Below are 16,852 nucleotides of genomic sequence, written 5' to 3' on the forward strand. Positions count from 1 at the left end.
AAAGCTAAACTTTGAAAAAAGTGAAGAAGAAAACTTACCCCAGTTCTTATGTTCATCCATTTCCTATAAGTCTATAAGCTGATCCAATCTACCTTGAATGTAAAGCTTATAAATCTAAAAAAAAAAAAAGCATTGACTGACAAAAATACAATTAACATTCATTTAAGATTTCATTTGCAACCTGTACTCAGAGCGATCATAGTTCTTACAGTTGGCATCAAGTAGTCTTCTTTTCTCTGTTTTCCTCAAGTAATAACTCTTATAAATACCTCTAGGTATAACTTTTGAGAGAAACATGAGTATATTGTTTTATACTTTTGTTCAGATTTTTAAACAGGAATGTGGTTGTAGTTAGAGCCTCAAAAGTATTCATCACACATTCTATATTTCAGCATGGAATATAGCCCGCCTTCTATGTATAGGTCCAACCAACCTCAGATTGAAAATATTTTTTAAAAAATTGTGATTGTTCTGAACATGTTCAGACTTTTTATTTCTTATTATTCCTAAGCAATACAGTATAAGAACTATTCATGTAATGTGTTTGTATTATAGTAGGTATTATAAAAAAAATCTAGAGAGGATTTAAAGTATATCAGAAGATGAGTTTATATGCCAATACTGTACCACTGTATATAAGTGATGAGCATCCATGGATTTTTATATCCACAGGGGGTCTGGGAATAAGTCTCCTAGGTATACTGAGGATTGACTACATATCTATAGTAGTATTCATTAGGTAGGTAGAAAGACATAGTTTCCTTTCCTCTTAAATTTATACTGGGGCTTACATCTCATTATAGTTAACAATGGCATTGTTCAACATAGTCTTAAATGAATTCAATATTACACATTATATTTGTGCCCCCAAACTACTATTTCTTCTTTCTTTCTTTAATGGCCATGCTAGAGATGAAACCCAGGGCCTCTCACATGCCAATAAAGTGCTCTATCACTGAGGCACATCCCCAGCCCATGTCTTGTCTGTCTGTCTCCCTCTCCTTTTTTTTTTTTTTTTTTTAATATTTTTATACCTTTATTTTATTTATTTATTTTATGTGGTGCTGAGGATCAAACCCAGCACATTGTGTATGCTATGCGAGAGTTTTACCACTGAACCACAACCCTAGCTCTTGCCATGTCTCTTTTATATTTGTTAATAGCTGATTTTAATTCAGGAAGCTAAATAAATTCAAATTTACTTATAACTTTCTGTTGCTAAAATTAATAAAGTAAGAGATTTTTGTGTTTGAAAATTAATGTATGCTTACTATCCCAAAGAACTACTGAACACTAGAGAAATAATTTTAATTACTAAGTAGTTTAAATTACTAAAAATTATGATTTTAAAATATAGTGATTATATCATAAATGGTAAAGAGCTAAAAACTATTGTCCTTTATAAAATATTAACTCAGACCCACAAAAGAGAAATTTACAGATTAAAGAAATACATTTTTTTAAAAACATCCATTAGAACCTCTGCTATTTAAATGGCAGTTGAAAAAGGGAAAACAGCATTTTCTTCCTTGGTATAATTATTTATAGCTTTAAAAAAATCAGAAATATTTTCTCATTGCTTGTAGTAGTTACATGTAGAAATATCAGGTCCTTAAGGGAAAACTGCTGCTGAATCAGTAGAACTAGTTGCATGCATCTTCTAATCCATTTGAGTTCTCCATCAGAGTTACATATTGATGTTATCCCAAAGATGAGAAGCCCTTGATATTGTTCATGCTAATACCATTCATGTTAACATTTTCAGGTTGTCATTCCAGTCAGGTTCCATTCATTCTATTTAAAAATAAAAATCATAAATAAGTAAATAACACATTGCTTTTACTTAACAAATTCAAATACATTACCTTTTGAAATTAGAATTTTAGTCACACTTTTTTTTAGAAATTCTCAAAAAAAAAATCACATCAGTTCGTGGACATCTTTTTCTTTTGGACAAACATGGGGGGGGGGTTTGTTTGTTTGTTTGTTTTTGGCAAAAGGAAAAAATACTGTTGTACTGTGTATTTATAACCTGTAAAACAATGAGATACTAAGAAAGAGTTGAATTTGTGGTATTTGTCTGACATGTAAAATCCTGAAGATTCTTCTCTAATTATTTTAAAGACTGGGGAGAAAGACCTAGCCAAATTATAGCTGAACAGTGGTCAGAGTTAGAGGAAGTGAAAACAAAATCCAAAATAATCAAAACTATACCAAATAGATCTGCCATGCAGGAAAAGATGACAAGTACTAGTTACTAGGCAAATTAACAAGAACTACTTACCATGAAAATCTGGAGTCCATTATTCAGTGTCCTTGCACACTTGATAAAGTTAAGCAGATTCAGAATTTAAACATTCAACTGTGTATTTCTAAAAGAGATAAATTAATCTTAAATATATGAGAATTTAGGTTGAAATATTTAGCAATTTTTATAACTTTTAAAAATAAATTCAGCTTAAAAATTAACTGACTTTTGAAATGTCATTGAACAAAGACAGAACTGTCTTAGCCAGTGTTAGCTCTTGTTTGTGAATTAACTACTTAATTAATCTACCATTATTCATAAATTTAAAAAGTGGTTGTACCCTATGGGGTTTAGTAATAATTAAGATTGTTTAATCCCTGTCATAATATGCCTAATTTTATTTAATAAGTACCATTTTAGATTTTAACAATGTTTGCAGTATTTTTCTGGTTGAAAATCACATAATTCCTTTAGGAAAATATTGTTATTTAAGATTTTTAAAATTTACCACTATAATAGTTATATTTTTGGAACGAATTTATTTTCCAAAGACATAAAGATGTCTTTCTGGTTTAGTCATACTTTAAGTTCTAATCTGGATTAAATTTGTTACTTCAGTAATAGTTGGAAGTAAGTATAAATTCAATTAGAATCTTTTTTTTCAAATTTGGATTACTTTTTGTATATAATGAAATACTTTTTATGAAATATCTGAAATCAATGGTTGGGAATCTCTGCTAGACGATAGAAGAATTATAAATCTTTTTTTTTCTAGGTAGATCAAAATGTTTTAAGGACAAAGGGAGCAACATAGAAGGATACAAGATTTAGAAATATCTTTCTTAGTAAGTTTAGAAATTAAATTTTTCTGAATGAAAAACAGCAACATACAGGGAGTGAAAAAAAATGAATGGGTAGAGGATATGGCTCTGACTTTCAAATAAATTAGGAGAGTCCATGTGCTGTTTTATAAGTGAAGCCGAATATTTTCCTAGAATCTCTGTTTAAAAAGAGAATGTGCTTTTTTTTTTTTTTGAAAACATGGCAGTTGCCAATTCTTTGCTACTAATTCACTGATGTAAAGCGTCTGTTTCCCAAGCTGCTTTCATGCCAGAGAGCTGAAACTGCACTGCTCCCAGTGATAGAGCTCAGCATTAGACAAATTAGATACTGAGTCCGACTCATCAGAACAACAAGCTCCCATAGACCATAGCCACAAGCATCTTTTTCTTAGTGCCAAGATGCAAAGTGTGCAAAATTCATGTTGTAGATTAATAGTATTAAATCGAAAGGAGACACCATTGATAAGAAGAAACCTGCACATTCAGTACATGAATATATATGCCTTCTAAGTTCTTAAAAAATGGAATGAGTGTTGTCAGTGGTAGTAGAAATTTATTTAAGAGGTGATTGTATTCTAAATAATCTGAAGGAAAACTTCCATGATGCTTAATATGTTTACCCTCAGGTTCCCAGGACTCTGAGCCAACTCTGACTCAAGTTACCCTAGTTATAGAATAAACCATAAACCATTTGACCTTGTGTTGTCCATGGTTTAATGAAGGATTGAAAACACAGGCAATTGCAAAAGAAAACAGTCTCATCGAGAGATTAAATTAACTTGATCACTCATCAAATATTGTTTGAACTTTGATCTTTCTAGAGCTTTGAATCTATTTCTGTGATTTTTTTTAGCTATTCTTTATATCACCTGGAGTAATGCCATTTTTTAATGAAATAACCCAAATAGTAAATGGTAAAGACATATCAGAGTCAAGAAGAATTGATAAATTGTCTATATGTGACTCATTGAGAGTTAATAACATATTATTTTTTTATATTCCAAGCATAAAGTGTTTATAACCCATCCCTGAGTTGTAAGGCTTTTTGCTTATCAGTGAGTAAAAGATGAAGAAAATGAATTGAGAATGTAGTCGGAATTAAAAGCCAAATAATTCTTCTTTCTTTCTTTTTATAGGCATGCATATCATTCTGTCTCAACTCCCCCTGTCTGCCCTGCAAAAAATGTTGCTGACCTGAAACTGCATGTGGCAGCATCCCCTCTCCAGAGCTCTGATGCCGTCATCATCCATCCTGGAGCCATGCTTGCTATGCTGGACCTCCTGGCCTCTGTTGGGTCAGTGACACAGCCAGAAGTAGGTTTGGATATGTTGGTTCCTTCCCATCTTTAATGAGTGAAAGGAATGTGTGTGTATGTGTGAGCTGACGGGGAGGGCAGGAAGAAGGAAAGTGTTGTGAAGTGTTACCTATCAATACTAAAGTAGGTAAAGGAAAAAACAGCATTTTGCTATTTGAGTCTTACCTTCTAGGATGTGTGGTGTATGTGTATATATTAGAACACAATTCATTAGTTACAGAGGCAACAAAAATGGTTACTTCTGAAGTTAGAATAATTGTTTCCCCTTGTAAATCTTGCTTATCAGTGGAAATTATTAATGAATGATAGAGAAAGAAAAATAACTGAAGATACTACTTTGAGCTATTTAATTGTTTTGGCTTATAGCACTCAAAAGTTACAATGAGTTGGAGTTCAGGGAACTATTTTTGTTAAAATGTTGTATGGCCTCTAGAGCCTAAAATGTCCCAAATGTAAATGATAAGCCTTCATTTCAGCTATTTAGCTATTAGATGTAAAGAAAAACCCTTTGCACTTAATATTTCTGTAAAAATAGAACTACTATTGGCTATATAGTCATGTGATCCAAAGGAATTGGAAGAGTGTGGAGTCAGCTGTGTGTGCTTCTCCAAATTTAAAGTATCGGATTTTTGCATGGCTCTGTTCTGGAAGTGGCTGTATTACTCTAATAAGATAGTTACTTATTTTATTTGAATGTATTATGAAACATCTAGATACCTCATATTGAAAGGTATGCTTCAAGTAGGAAGAACTGTCACCTATGTCACTAAGAATGCCATGGTGACATGGATTTCTTTGTTGACTTTAGCATGCTTTGGACCTTCAACTTGCTGTGGCAAATATTTTACAATCCCTGGTGCACACAGAAAGAAACCAGCAAGTCATGTGTGAAGCTGGTCTTCATGCACGGCTACTGCAGAGGTGCAGTGCTGCTCTGGCTGACGAGGACCACTCTCTGCACCCACCCCTGCAGCGCATGTTTGAACGCTTGGCCTCCCAGGCCCTGGAGCCCATGGTGCTGAGGTCAGTAAGTCATTTTTTCATGTTAAATTGGCCACAGTCATAACCATTCCTGGAGTCTTCATGATTCAAGAGTTCTCACTATGGTGGGCACATTCACTTACTCTGGGCAAAAGCAAAACAACAAAAGTGGACAAAATACTTAAAATATAGCACTTTGAAACAAATCTGCTTATTAGTAAACAATGTTTCTGTCCCTTGGTTATTTCTTCTACTTAAATCCAGCAAACTCATTTTCTTTTAAAAATAAAATCATGTTAATTATATGTAGGACTTAAATCTATATATTTAAGAACTTTTTCTATGTAATAACTTATAAAAAGGACTTCTTTAACTTTTTTGTTTTGAAATAATTAGATATTCACAATAATTTGTAAAGATGAGAGGTTCCTTGCTGCTGTCATGTAGTTTCCTCAAGTTAACTCTTACATGTAACTATCAGACAGCATTAGAGCCAAGAAATGGATGTTGGTATGATATATCTATGTGTGTATGAGGTTCTCTTTATTATCTATCCATTTTCTTTTATTATCCATGTGTAAATTTATGTGACCATCACACAATCCAAGATGTCACAAATATCTCCCAATGCTTCCCGTTTATTGACATACCCACTCCCTTATCTTCCACCATCCCCAAGTCTTAGAAACCACTGCTCTGTTCTTCATCTCCATAATTTTTTCTTTTGAAAGTATTATATATCTGAGGTTATGTGGTACATGACCTTTTGAGATTGACAGTTTTCACACCATAATGTTCTTGAGATGCATACAAGTTATATGTATCAATAGTTTCTTTTTATTACTACATAATATTTTGTCTTGTAGATGTACTACGGGTTTTTTTTTTAATCATCCAAAAGTATATTTTTGAAAACCTCTTGTAGTGCAAGACAAACAGTGCTGTTATGTTTGAGGCATGAAACTTGCTAGGTTTTAAATTTTTTCTATATTTTTCTTGTAATTACATAGCCAAATAGATTTAGTACATAAATCATTGTGTTCTTTCTTATAAAAATGTGCTCATTTTATCATTTTTGGACTATATGTTGTTCTCTTCATTAGATTATTTTTAAATACTATTCAAGTATTCCTGCCATGTAATACTTCTACTAGCATTCTTAAACTGACCACAAACAAATGGTGGATTAAGAAAAACATATATGGTAAACATTTGTCAAGCAGTGTTGTGTCAGTGTGCTCGGCCTTGATGATACTAATCATCAATACTTTCATCATCCTGAAGTCAAGATGAAAGACAGTCACACTCCCCTCATCTGTCAGCTGGTGGATAGATTCAGTCTTATAGCTTTGAGGGTAGCATTGATATTTCCCCATATCCTTTTTGATAATCCTCTACTTGAAAAGTAGAGGAAGTTGGAGAGATTGTCTCATACAAATAATTTGTACAAGATAGCAAGATAAACAATAAGCCGTGAAAATTCAGCCATTTGGACATGATCCGTTCTTACAGTGAATGCTTGGAATAGTCAAGTGATGAGCCATGGGTTGAAAAAGGGAAACAAATCCTCAATTCTTTGAGAAAAGTGTGCTCCTCCTCCCTCACCAATGCTTATTCTGCCCATAGTGCTCATCTCTTGCTACTTAAAAGCCACAGATCATAAACTACTTATGTGTAACATTTTAATGGCTACAGAGTTTTAAACCTTTATTTTTTTTGGTGACAGAGAAAATTGAAAATACAGAATTCTTTTTTTGTATACAATGCCATAAATGACAGAATACTGAAGAATACTATTATGTATAATTCCTGGACAATTTTTTATATCTCTGTGCAGCACATTTCAAGAGGACATGCTCTGTATACTTTATATTATAGTCCTTCATAATAATCTATATGTTTTCTATGCTTGAAATAAGAACAGAAACAGCATATTTGTAAAGATTATAGATATTCAATATTCTTTATCCATTACTGTTATTTCCTAACCTAAAGATATGAATTATCCTTTTTTTAAAACCCTTACTATATGTTAGGAACTGGGGAAACATTGGTAGATAGCAAAAGAAAAATTCATGCTCTCATAAAATGTATTTTCTAGTAAAGAATATAGTCAGGTAAGTAGGCAATTAAAATGTTGTGTATTCAATTCTATAAAAGCAGTGTTATACAGTTTATATAAGTAACTTACCCAGACTTTTTGCAGGGGTGTCCAGAAGAAGAGACTTTGTGAGGGAAATGGCAATTAAGAAACAAATTATGGAAGAAAACTAGTCATATAAGAAAGAAGTGGTGGAAAGAATATTCTCAGCAATAAGAAAAGCAATTTTGATAGACCAGAGCAACAAAGGAATGTATTCATAGGGGGTTATAAGAATTTTGTATGACTTGATAACTATTTATAATTGGGGGAAAAAATGAGAGCAGTGAATGTTAGGACTGAGGTAGAAATCATCTTATGTGTGGTACTGTGTACTAGTCATTTTGAGGATTTTGGGTTTCCATCTGCTAATATTGAACAGCCTCTGAGAGACTTAAGCAATAGAGTGTCACTGAAAGGTACTAACTGTTGTGATGAAGGGATTGAACTGGGACACAGGAGGTAATTAAGATTCTCCTTCAAAAACACAAAAATACTGTAATTGATCCGGGTGGTATTAGCAAGAATGAAAAGATGGAAGATTTACGATATTTGGGGGAAGTAGAATCAACAGAATTTCCTGATTTTTTGAATATTAAAATCCTGAGAAAGAATGAAAATCCAAGTACATTTCAGTGAGATGCAGAACATCTGAAAAACTATAGGTTTAGGTATAAGTTTGGTTTCAGACATAATTGGACTTGAGCTTTTGAATTTTGAAAACTACCTAGTAGATCTATAGGTATATAGTGATCAAATATGAAGTTAATGGTGTATGTCATTTCACAATAATTTTGCATTTCTTTTGTAATTTAACTAGTCTGTTATAATTTGTTAAATCTAACTTCTTGTTTATATTTGGTTTCTGAATTATATATAGTCTTAGTCAAAGAATAACTTTGCTCTGTTTCTTATTTAGAGAGTTTTTACGTTTGGCAAGTCCTTTAAATTGTGGTGCCTGGGACAAAAAACTGCTAAAGCAATATAGGGTCCACAAACCAAGTTCACTGTGTTACGAGCCAGAGATGAGAAGTAAGTTGACTTTTACATTCTGTTTGTTGGTTTCTTTTATTTATGAAAATTATGTGAGGGATGAATATTATTTCAAGTTTATAAAGGGAAAGACAGAAAGGGTTTGTTGTTATTTAAACAGAGACACACAGTCAAGTCAATTAAGTGAGGGTAGGGGAGAGGAGCTTGGTGGTGTAAGGATCCAGAGGAGATGAGAGCTATGGGCAGAATAAGCCTTGGTGTGGGAGGAGGAGCACCCCTTCCTCAGTGGATCAAGGATTTGTTTCTCAAGTAGCCTTTGCTGCCTAAACTAGGGAATGGTTGATTGGGTTATTATTACCAGGCTGTGGATTTACAGGACACCTACTGCAGAAAAGTCATGGAGGACAGGAAATTAGAAATACTGATGAAGACAGTTAAATTTCCATATCAAGGAGTTGTAGTTCTGATGGGGAAATAAGTGAAGCCTGGTAGTTTCAGGTATGAAGCATAGGTAAATGCTCATTGGACAATACAGTCTGTGTGAGATTCATATAGATGTTGTGACATCCTCCCATCCAATGGCAAGAATTAATATACACAAGATTGAGAATGAAACGCCAGTGTTTCTAAAATGAATAGAGAACCTCATAGGAAAATAGCAGATGGTAGTTTCATAGGGAGAGATGTAGTAAGTATTGCTGAGAAGCCTCTAAGGAGAAGATTTTGCATTAGGCTGATAGAAACCTGTTCTGGGGAGTTAGCAGAATGCAAGCACTGAATACCAGGCTGTCATGGAGACCATCCACTCCAGAGGTGTTCCCAGGGAAGCCAGTTGCACTGGATTTCCTCTCCAGGTTAATTCTGTAGTTTTGCTTATTTTTACTTTCTACATCATTTTGTATTATTGTTAGCCATGATAATAAGACTTGTGTTTTGATAGATTAAGGTATTACTAGTGAAACAGGCAAAAGAATATTTAGAAAAGTAGACTGGTTGCTTTGTAGAGGTCATCTTAGATCAACTCCTTGATTTTGGGGGTGAGAATTCTGAAGTCAGAGAGATTCAACCACTATTTCAGTCTTATTCTTCCTGCTATTTATTACCAGTGCTTAACAACTACTGTGTTATGGAAGCTTTACCAGCTTTTGAATTTCAATACAGTTTAGCAGAAAACAAAGTACTTCAGTTTTTGTAACTATTATTATAATAATTAATATACATGGTATGTATATATGTATGTATGTACATGGTACTGGGGATTGAACCCAGGACCCTGAACATACTAGGCAAGCCCTCAAACCACTGAGCTATATCCCAAGACCTTTATATATATATATATTTTTTGTGTTATATTTATACTTTACATCATTCTTTAGAATTATTATCTTTTGATAAGAATAAAAATGAAAAATATCTCCTTTCCCTGAGAAAATTAATATTTTCATGGTTGTCTGAATTTCCAGCATGTATGAGAAAAACAGTTACGTGTACCCATGTGGTTCAACTTCACAGGGAATGTGTTCTCCATTGCAGTTGTGATATATTCCTAGGAAGACAGGACGGTTTGCTTAAAATTTGTCTTTTCATTCTTGAAATTGTTTCCATTTACACATACATAGGAATTCTTAAATTCAATTTTGTGATCACAAATTTAATTTTAATAGTTATAAAGAAAGACATGCAAATAGGGAGAAGATAGAGAAATCAAGTTGCAGTTGTTTATCTCTGATAGTTTTTCCTAGATGACTTTTTTTTGTTGTTGTAATGCTTCTAGAATATTTTACTTTCTTCTCTAAGAGAAATGATAAAAAGTAGTTTTATAAAATAAAAGCATAAACTGTTTTATAAGTCAGTACAGAATTCTTAAATTACATTTTAACAGGTGATTATTGGTGATTTTTATTCTTAATTGTACTCTAGTTTCTAGTGTTTCTGCAGTGTGCATATTAATTTAGTTTTAAGTAAAAAAGGGAATAGCCTATTTAAGTTTATAAAGGAACATAAAGTACATTAAACTTGGTTAGTGCCCTTAGTATTTAAAAAGAAAATAATCACATATTGAAATTTAAAAATGGTATTTAAAAATAAATTAGCCTTGTAAAGTTATTTTAAAATTCTGCATGGTATTTTCACTAAGAGATTTTCTTTGACTTACAGATAGTATGATCACATCTCTGGAAGGTCTGGGTTCTGATAGTGTTTTTAGCTTACCTGAAGATAACCATTACCGGATAAGCAAGAGCCTGGTAAAATCTGCAGAAGGTAGCACTGTACCCTTAACCAGGGTGAAGTGTCTGGTCTCCATGACAACCCCACATGACATCAGACTTCACGGGTCATCAGTTACTCCAGCATTTGTTGAATTTGACACATCCCTTGAAGGGTTTGGGTAAGGAAATTGTAAGATAGCCTTATTCTATTGTTTTATTTTCTGCTTTGTAACTTTGCAAATGAATCTTTTGTTTTAAATTTACTTGGTAAATACCAATTATGGTATATACTATACTATGTATATTCAAATAACTTGTGTTCTTTGAGCATGGTATTTCAAGATTTCTAGTGTAATTATTTTAAATTAATTATTATGTTAAATAAATCAATGTAATAAATGAGTCAGTAATCTTTTAGGCCCATTTGCCAAATCTGCTTTTGTTGGTAAGGTTTTTTAATTTCTTGTGGATGAAGTGTTATTAGAACATAGCATTTTGTATGGCTGCTTTGGCACTGTGTCTTCAGACTTTGATATTCTTGATAGCAAATGACAGAGTTGCTAGCTCACAGAGCACAAAATGTTTATCATCTGGCCATCTCCTGAAAGTTTGCACACCCCTGATACAATAAATATGAATATATAGAGGTAATATGTTAATTTAAATTAGATGAAAACCTCCTAGCCTAGGTTTTGTCATCATGCTATCAAATTACCTAACATAGTATCTTATACATTATCAATATTCAATGATTGTCACTTCTAATGAACAAATTAATTTAAGTGTCAGAAAATTCTACAGTAGCACAAGCAGCAATAAAGAATCTACAGAGAACCTAGATATTTTTAAGTGCACCTGCCTCGAAGTAGATACAAATGCTAATAGATCTAACAGCTAGATTATAAAGTTTTTATCTTTAGTTGGCCCCCTATCAATGTAAATATGAGCCAGTACAAACTCTCTTATTGTTATTTGTGTATTTTTATAAATAGCTAGATCTGTGAATTCTTAGACTGCTAGTAGATAATATGTACATGTATACATTGTTTGTGGGATTCTTACACATTTATCTAACTCTGTACTTGGATTTTAAACATGTAGTCATGGGTCATTTTCAAACAATGGATGGTTGGGAATAGTCAAAACTAATCAGAATAGTGGTAAGAGGAGATAGTGATTGGAAATGGGCACAAGGGAAGTTTTTATACAGTGATTAAATTGTCCTAATGCTGTGATTGAGGTTATACATTTGTGTTTTACATATTCAAATTATATCTTAATTTTTAAGAGTTTAAACCTAACATGTTGTTATAGATTTTAAAGCATTTTGTTTAATACTCTCACATAATTAAAACACAGGAAGGGTTTTTCTAGATATTCAGATTTATTTTTTGGTCTTTTATCTCTTTTATATACTGGCAGTTTATTTCACTGTGGTACATCCATAGTGTTAAGAGAAGAAATAGTTATCTCTAATATATATGTTGTCTTTTCTTCAATAGCTGCCTGTTTCTGCCTAGTTTGGCTCCTCATAATGCCCCTACAAATACTGCTGTCACAACATGTCTTAATGATGGGGCTGTGGTCAGCGGCATTGGCTCTGGTAAATACTTCATTTTTCAGTAGTTCCTTTATATGCTTTCGTTGGCCTCTTTTTAAATATAAATATGAGTCAAAACACTCTTTCATTTTTATTTTGCCACTTTTACTTCAGGTGAAAGATTCTTCCCTCCTCCATCTGGCTTAAGCTATTCTAGCTGGTTTTGTATTGAACACTTCAGTTCTCCTCCTAATAACCACCCCGTCAGACTTCTTACTATTGTTCGCCGAGCAAATTCTTCTGAGCAGCATTACGTGTGCCTTGCTGTAGTTCTGTCAGCAAAAGACCGGTCTCTGATTGTTTCCACTAAAGAGGAATTACTCCAAAATTATGGTCAGTATTTGTCTTTTTCTATTTTCTCCTTTGAATCTAGAAAGTATAAAAACTTCGTTTTAATATTTTTAAGGCAGAATGACCTTTTGCTGCCATTCTGTAATATAGTGTCTTAATATAGTGTCTCTTTGAGATCATGATTTAAGTTTTTTTGGATAAATACCCAGAAGTGGGATTGCTGAAGAACCTCCATACTGTTTTCTATATCATGACAGAAAACCCTTTTGCTTTTCCACCAACAGTTCCCAAGACTTCCAATTTCTCATCTTCCCCACCATTGCTTATTTTTTGTTTTTTGATCATAGCCATCCTGACAGGTGTGAGGTGCTAAATTATTTCGATTTTTGTTTGTATTTTTCTGATGATTAGTGATGTTGAGCTTGTGTTTGTGTACCCGTCAGCTATTTTTTGTGTCTTAGAAGAAATTCGTCTACTACCTTGTTTGTTATAAAGTTGTTTGAGTTATGTATTTATATATTAGAGATTAACCCCTTATCAGATATGTAGCTTGTGTGTATTTTATGTCATTCCGTAAATTGCCTTTTCACTATGTTGATTGTTTCCTTTTCTGTACAGAAGCTGTACAGATTAATGTAGTCCCACTTGTTTATTTTTGGTTTTGGTGTCAACTAGTCTCTTTTTATTGTTTATGATAACTTTTATCATCCATTTAGCTTGTTTCTTTTTTACTTCATTAGCTATTGTAACTTTCTTTGAATGTAATTGTAAGTACTTTAGCAGATGAGAGCATGCCTAGATTCTAGGCTTTATTTCTTACTACAGCCATGGTTATTAAGTGAACAGGGAATCTTCATGTGCATCATCATTTTATTTTAGCTTAAAAATCAAAACATGCTGATCTGAATATGAATTATTATCTGAACAAGGAGGATACTGCCAAAAGTTTTATACATCTTTCCCTCATTATTTTAGTTGATGATTTTAGTGAAGAATCCTCTTTTTATGAGATTCTGCCATGCTGTGCCCGCTTTCGATGTGGAGAGCTTATAGTTGAGGGACAGTGGCATCATCTGGTTTTGGTGATGAGCAAAGGCATGCTGAAAAACAGTACTGCAGCCCTCTATATTGATGGACAGCTTGTTAACACTGTAAAGGTAAGCATACTATACTTTTAAATGCACCAGTTTGTAAGATAGCTTAAGAAGGTGTGTGTGCATGTGTATATGTGGGGTGTGTGTATGTATTTTGCAGGAGTATTTTTTAATGTTTTTATTAGTACATTATAGTTACACATAATAATGGGGTTCATTTTGACATATTCATAAATACATATAATGTAGATTGTGGGAGTGTTTTTAAGATTACTATCTTAATTTTAAGTTGACTTTCAGTGCCTGTTTCAACAGTATGTTAGAGTCATGTGGCTAACCAGCTCTTATTATTTTATTAAGAAGGAGAGAAAGGAGGGATTATAGGGTCCTAAAGGAGTTACTGACTTTGTCAGCCCTTGGGTCAGATTGCTAAATTCTTTTTTGCACTAGAGACACAAGTTTCAGGATGTCTAAGTAAACTATGAATACATTACTTTGTCACTTCATTGTTACCATTCTGATTTAATCTAGAAAACTGTATTTCTCTTTTTTTAATTTTTTATTTGTTTTAATTAGTTATACATGACAGTAGAATTCACTTATATACTTGGATATATCATACATAGATGGGATATAATTTCTCATTTTTCTGAGTATACATATTGTAGAATCATATTGGTCATACAGTCACATATAAACATAAAGTAATAATGTCTGTTTCATTCTACTATCTTTCTTATCCCACATCCCCCTGCCTTCCCCTCCTTTCACTTCCCTCTACCTAATCTAAGGTAACGCTATTTTTTTTTCCTTTATACATGTACTTTTTTTTTGCACTACAATTCTTAATACACACATATACCACAAATTTTTGTATCTCTGTTTGTATATAAAGTATGTTGACACCCAATTTAGAAGACTGTATTTCTGTAGAGTTAGAATTGGTTTTTCTTTGCTTTTGATCACCTACGTTTGTCTCTGGTAATCATTGTAGATATACATAAATGACTGCATAAGCAATCCTCTAGATTGCTATACTTTCATAATTAGAAGAAAATTGAAGTAACCAATAAAGAATCAGGTGAAATTCTATGTTCCAAATTACTATGAATGTTGCCCCAGGTTGAGCATCTCCAATCCAAAAATCCAAATGCTCCAAAATTCTAGAACTTTTCGAGTACTAACATGATATATGAAAAGTTTCAAATTTTAGAGCATCTGAATTTCAGATTAGAGGGATGGTCAACTAGTAAAGTCTGTGTAAATATTCCAAAATCTGAAAGACTAAAATCTGAAATATTTCGGATCCCATACATTTTGAATAAATCATACTGAATCTGTATTACTTTCTACAGAACTCAACTAGCAAGCTCTTAAAAAGGTAGTGTCCTTAATTATTTCATTTGAAACAGTAACAAAGGCAAAGTTGTGTCCTGTGTGAAAACAACAGCTTCTATGAATACATTTCCTTCCTTATGATAATAGTGTTCCATTGCAACATAATGTTTCATTATGATAAACCCCAAAACACATCCCATGGGCATCATTTTTTTCTTCATTTACATGACTACATTTGAATTGAGTTTGTAGATTGTCTAGTAGGTTGCTTCTAATTTTACCATCACTAAAAACAAAAATGTCCTCAGTTTCTAGAGTTGAGGGATAGGAGATTAATCACTGATATATTTACATCATCATCATTGCTGTCCCTATGAGTAGTCATAGTCTTGTATGAATATCACCTGAGACTGTTCTTTAATATATAGAATCATGGATGTGATCTAATGCTGGGATGATGTTATGACAAAACAGTCAATGGAAATGTCTCTCATTTCATTAGGTGATAAGATCTGCTTGTATAAGAAGCAACTTGATTTCCTTTTATCTTATACACTATCTAATTATAGATTTATTATAAATGATTGATGTTAGACACCTTGTCAGTAAACAGAAGTGTTATTTCAAATCTGAGAATGTCAATCAGTAAGGGTTATTGTTTTACATGGAGACTAAACATAGACTTCATTTTTCTAAATTTTCTCTAATATTTTACAACTCTTCACTCCTATAAGACATTTTCATCCATAACTTTAGTTAACAGACTCACAATGAATGTTACAACTAATTTTTTAATATAACTTTTTAGATGTCAATGGACCTTTATTTTATTTAATTATATATGGTGCTGAGAACAGAACCCAGTGCTTCACACATGCTAGGCAAGCACTCTACCACTGAGCCACAACCCCAGCCCTACGACTAATTTTAAGACTGCATTAATTCCATAGTAGGAAGCTCTCTATTTTTTATATTAACCCTAAAATTTCAGAGAAGCATCATTAGTTTGACATGCAGAACAACCAGACAATGATAGTATGTCTATGTTCAATTATTACCATTTCTAGCATTAGTTTCATTTTCTTTGAGAATTTGATAACATCTTTTCATCTGTGGTTACAGATCCCAGAATCTTACCCTGTTCTTAGTTTTCTCAACCTGTATTTATACATTTGTAAAGTTGGGTGACCATGAGAAAATATACAGGCTAAACTAATTAGTTTCCTGGTAAAAATGTTTTTCTTCATCTTACACCTTTGTTTTGTCTGCTTTGTAGCTTCATTATGTTCACAGTACTCCTGGGGGTTCAGGCTCTGTGAATCCCCCCGTGGTGAGCACAGTGTATGCCTACATTGGCACTCCACCTGCACAACGCCAGATTGCTTCATTGGTTTGGCGCCTGGGACCTACCCATTTTCTAGAAGAAGTTTTACCTCCTTCAAATATTACTACCATTTATGAACTTGGACCAAATTATGTTGGAAGCTTTCAGGCTGTGTGCATGCCATGTGAGTAACTTACTCTTAGTTCTCAAAGTTGAATGAGGCTCAACCCATGCAGCATAGATGTGTATGTGTATATAAAACTGTGCATATGTTTATCTGAGAAAAGGACCTTCCCTCCTAATTTCCCTCAACATGATACTATTAACCATTTTCACTTCTTTTTGCAGTGCTCTCCTCCATTGATCTTACTGCACTTTCCTGATTCTTTGTCTTCATTCTTTGTTGCTTATTTTCCAGGTTCTCTTATTGGCTCAAAGATGTAGGTATGCACTCTTTAAGAGCCTAACCTTAACC

At 33.0% G+C, this 16,852-nt stretch overlaps 1 protein-coding gene across 8 annotated transcripts in view; it reads left to right on the forward strand.

The window, feature by feature from the left end:
* Wdfy3 (WD repeat and FYVE domain containing 3) overlaps nt 1-16,852 on the forward strand; it is a 256,720-nt gene that overhangs the window by 138,703 nt on the left and 101,165 nt on the right. For all 8 annotated transcript variants that reach the window (XM_046457610.2, XM_046457609.2, XM_046457613.2 and 5 more), the window contains 8 exons: nt 4,227-4,404; nt 5,215-5,429; nt 8,447-8,559; nt 10,678-10,909; nt 12,233-12,333; nt 12,445-12,663; nt 13,597-13,778; nt 16,330-16,561. In XM_046457610.2, the coding sequence (XP_046313566.1) occupies nt 4,227-4,404; nt 5,215-5,429; nt 8,447-8,559; nt 10,678-10,909; nt 12,233-12,333; nt 12,445-12,663; nt 13,597-13,778; nt 16,330-16,561 (1,472 nt within the window). The remainder of the gene's footprint in view (nt 1-4,226; nt 4,405-5,214; nt 5,430-8,446; nt 8,560-10,677; nt 10,910-12,232; nt 12,334-12,444; nt 12,664-13,596; nt 13,779-16,329; nt 16,562-16,852) is intronic.

Source organism: Marmota monax, unplaced genomic scaffold (assembly GCF_021218885.2).
Source record: "Marmota monax isolate L192 unplaced genomic scaffold, Marmota_monax_Labrador192_F-V1.1 WCK01_AAM20220418_F8-fsc00128, whole genome shotgun sequence".
NCBI classification, from domain to species: Eukaryota; Metazoa; Chordata; class Mammalia; order Rodentia; family Sciuridae; genus Marmota; species Marmota monax.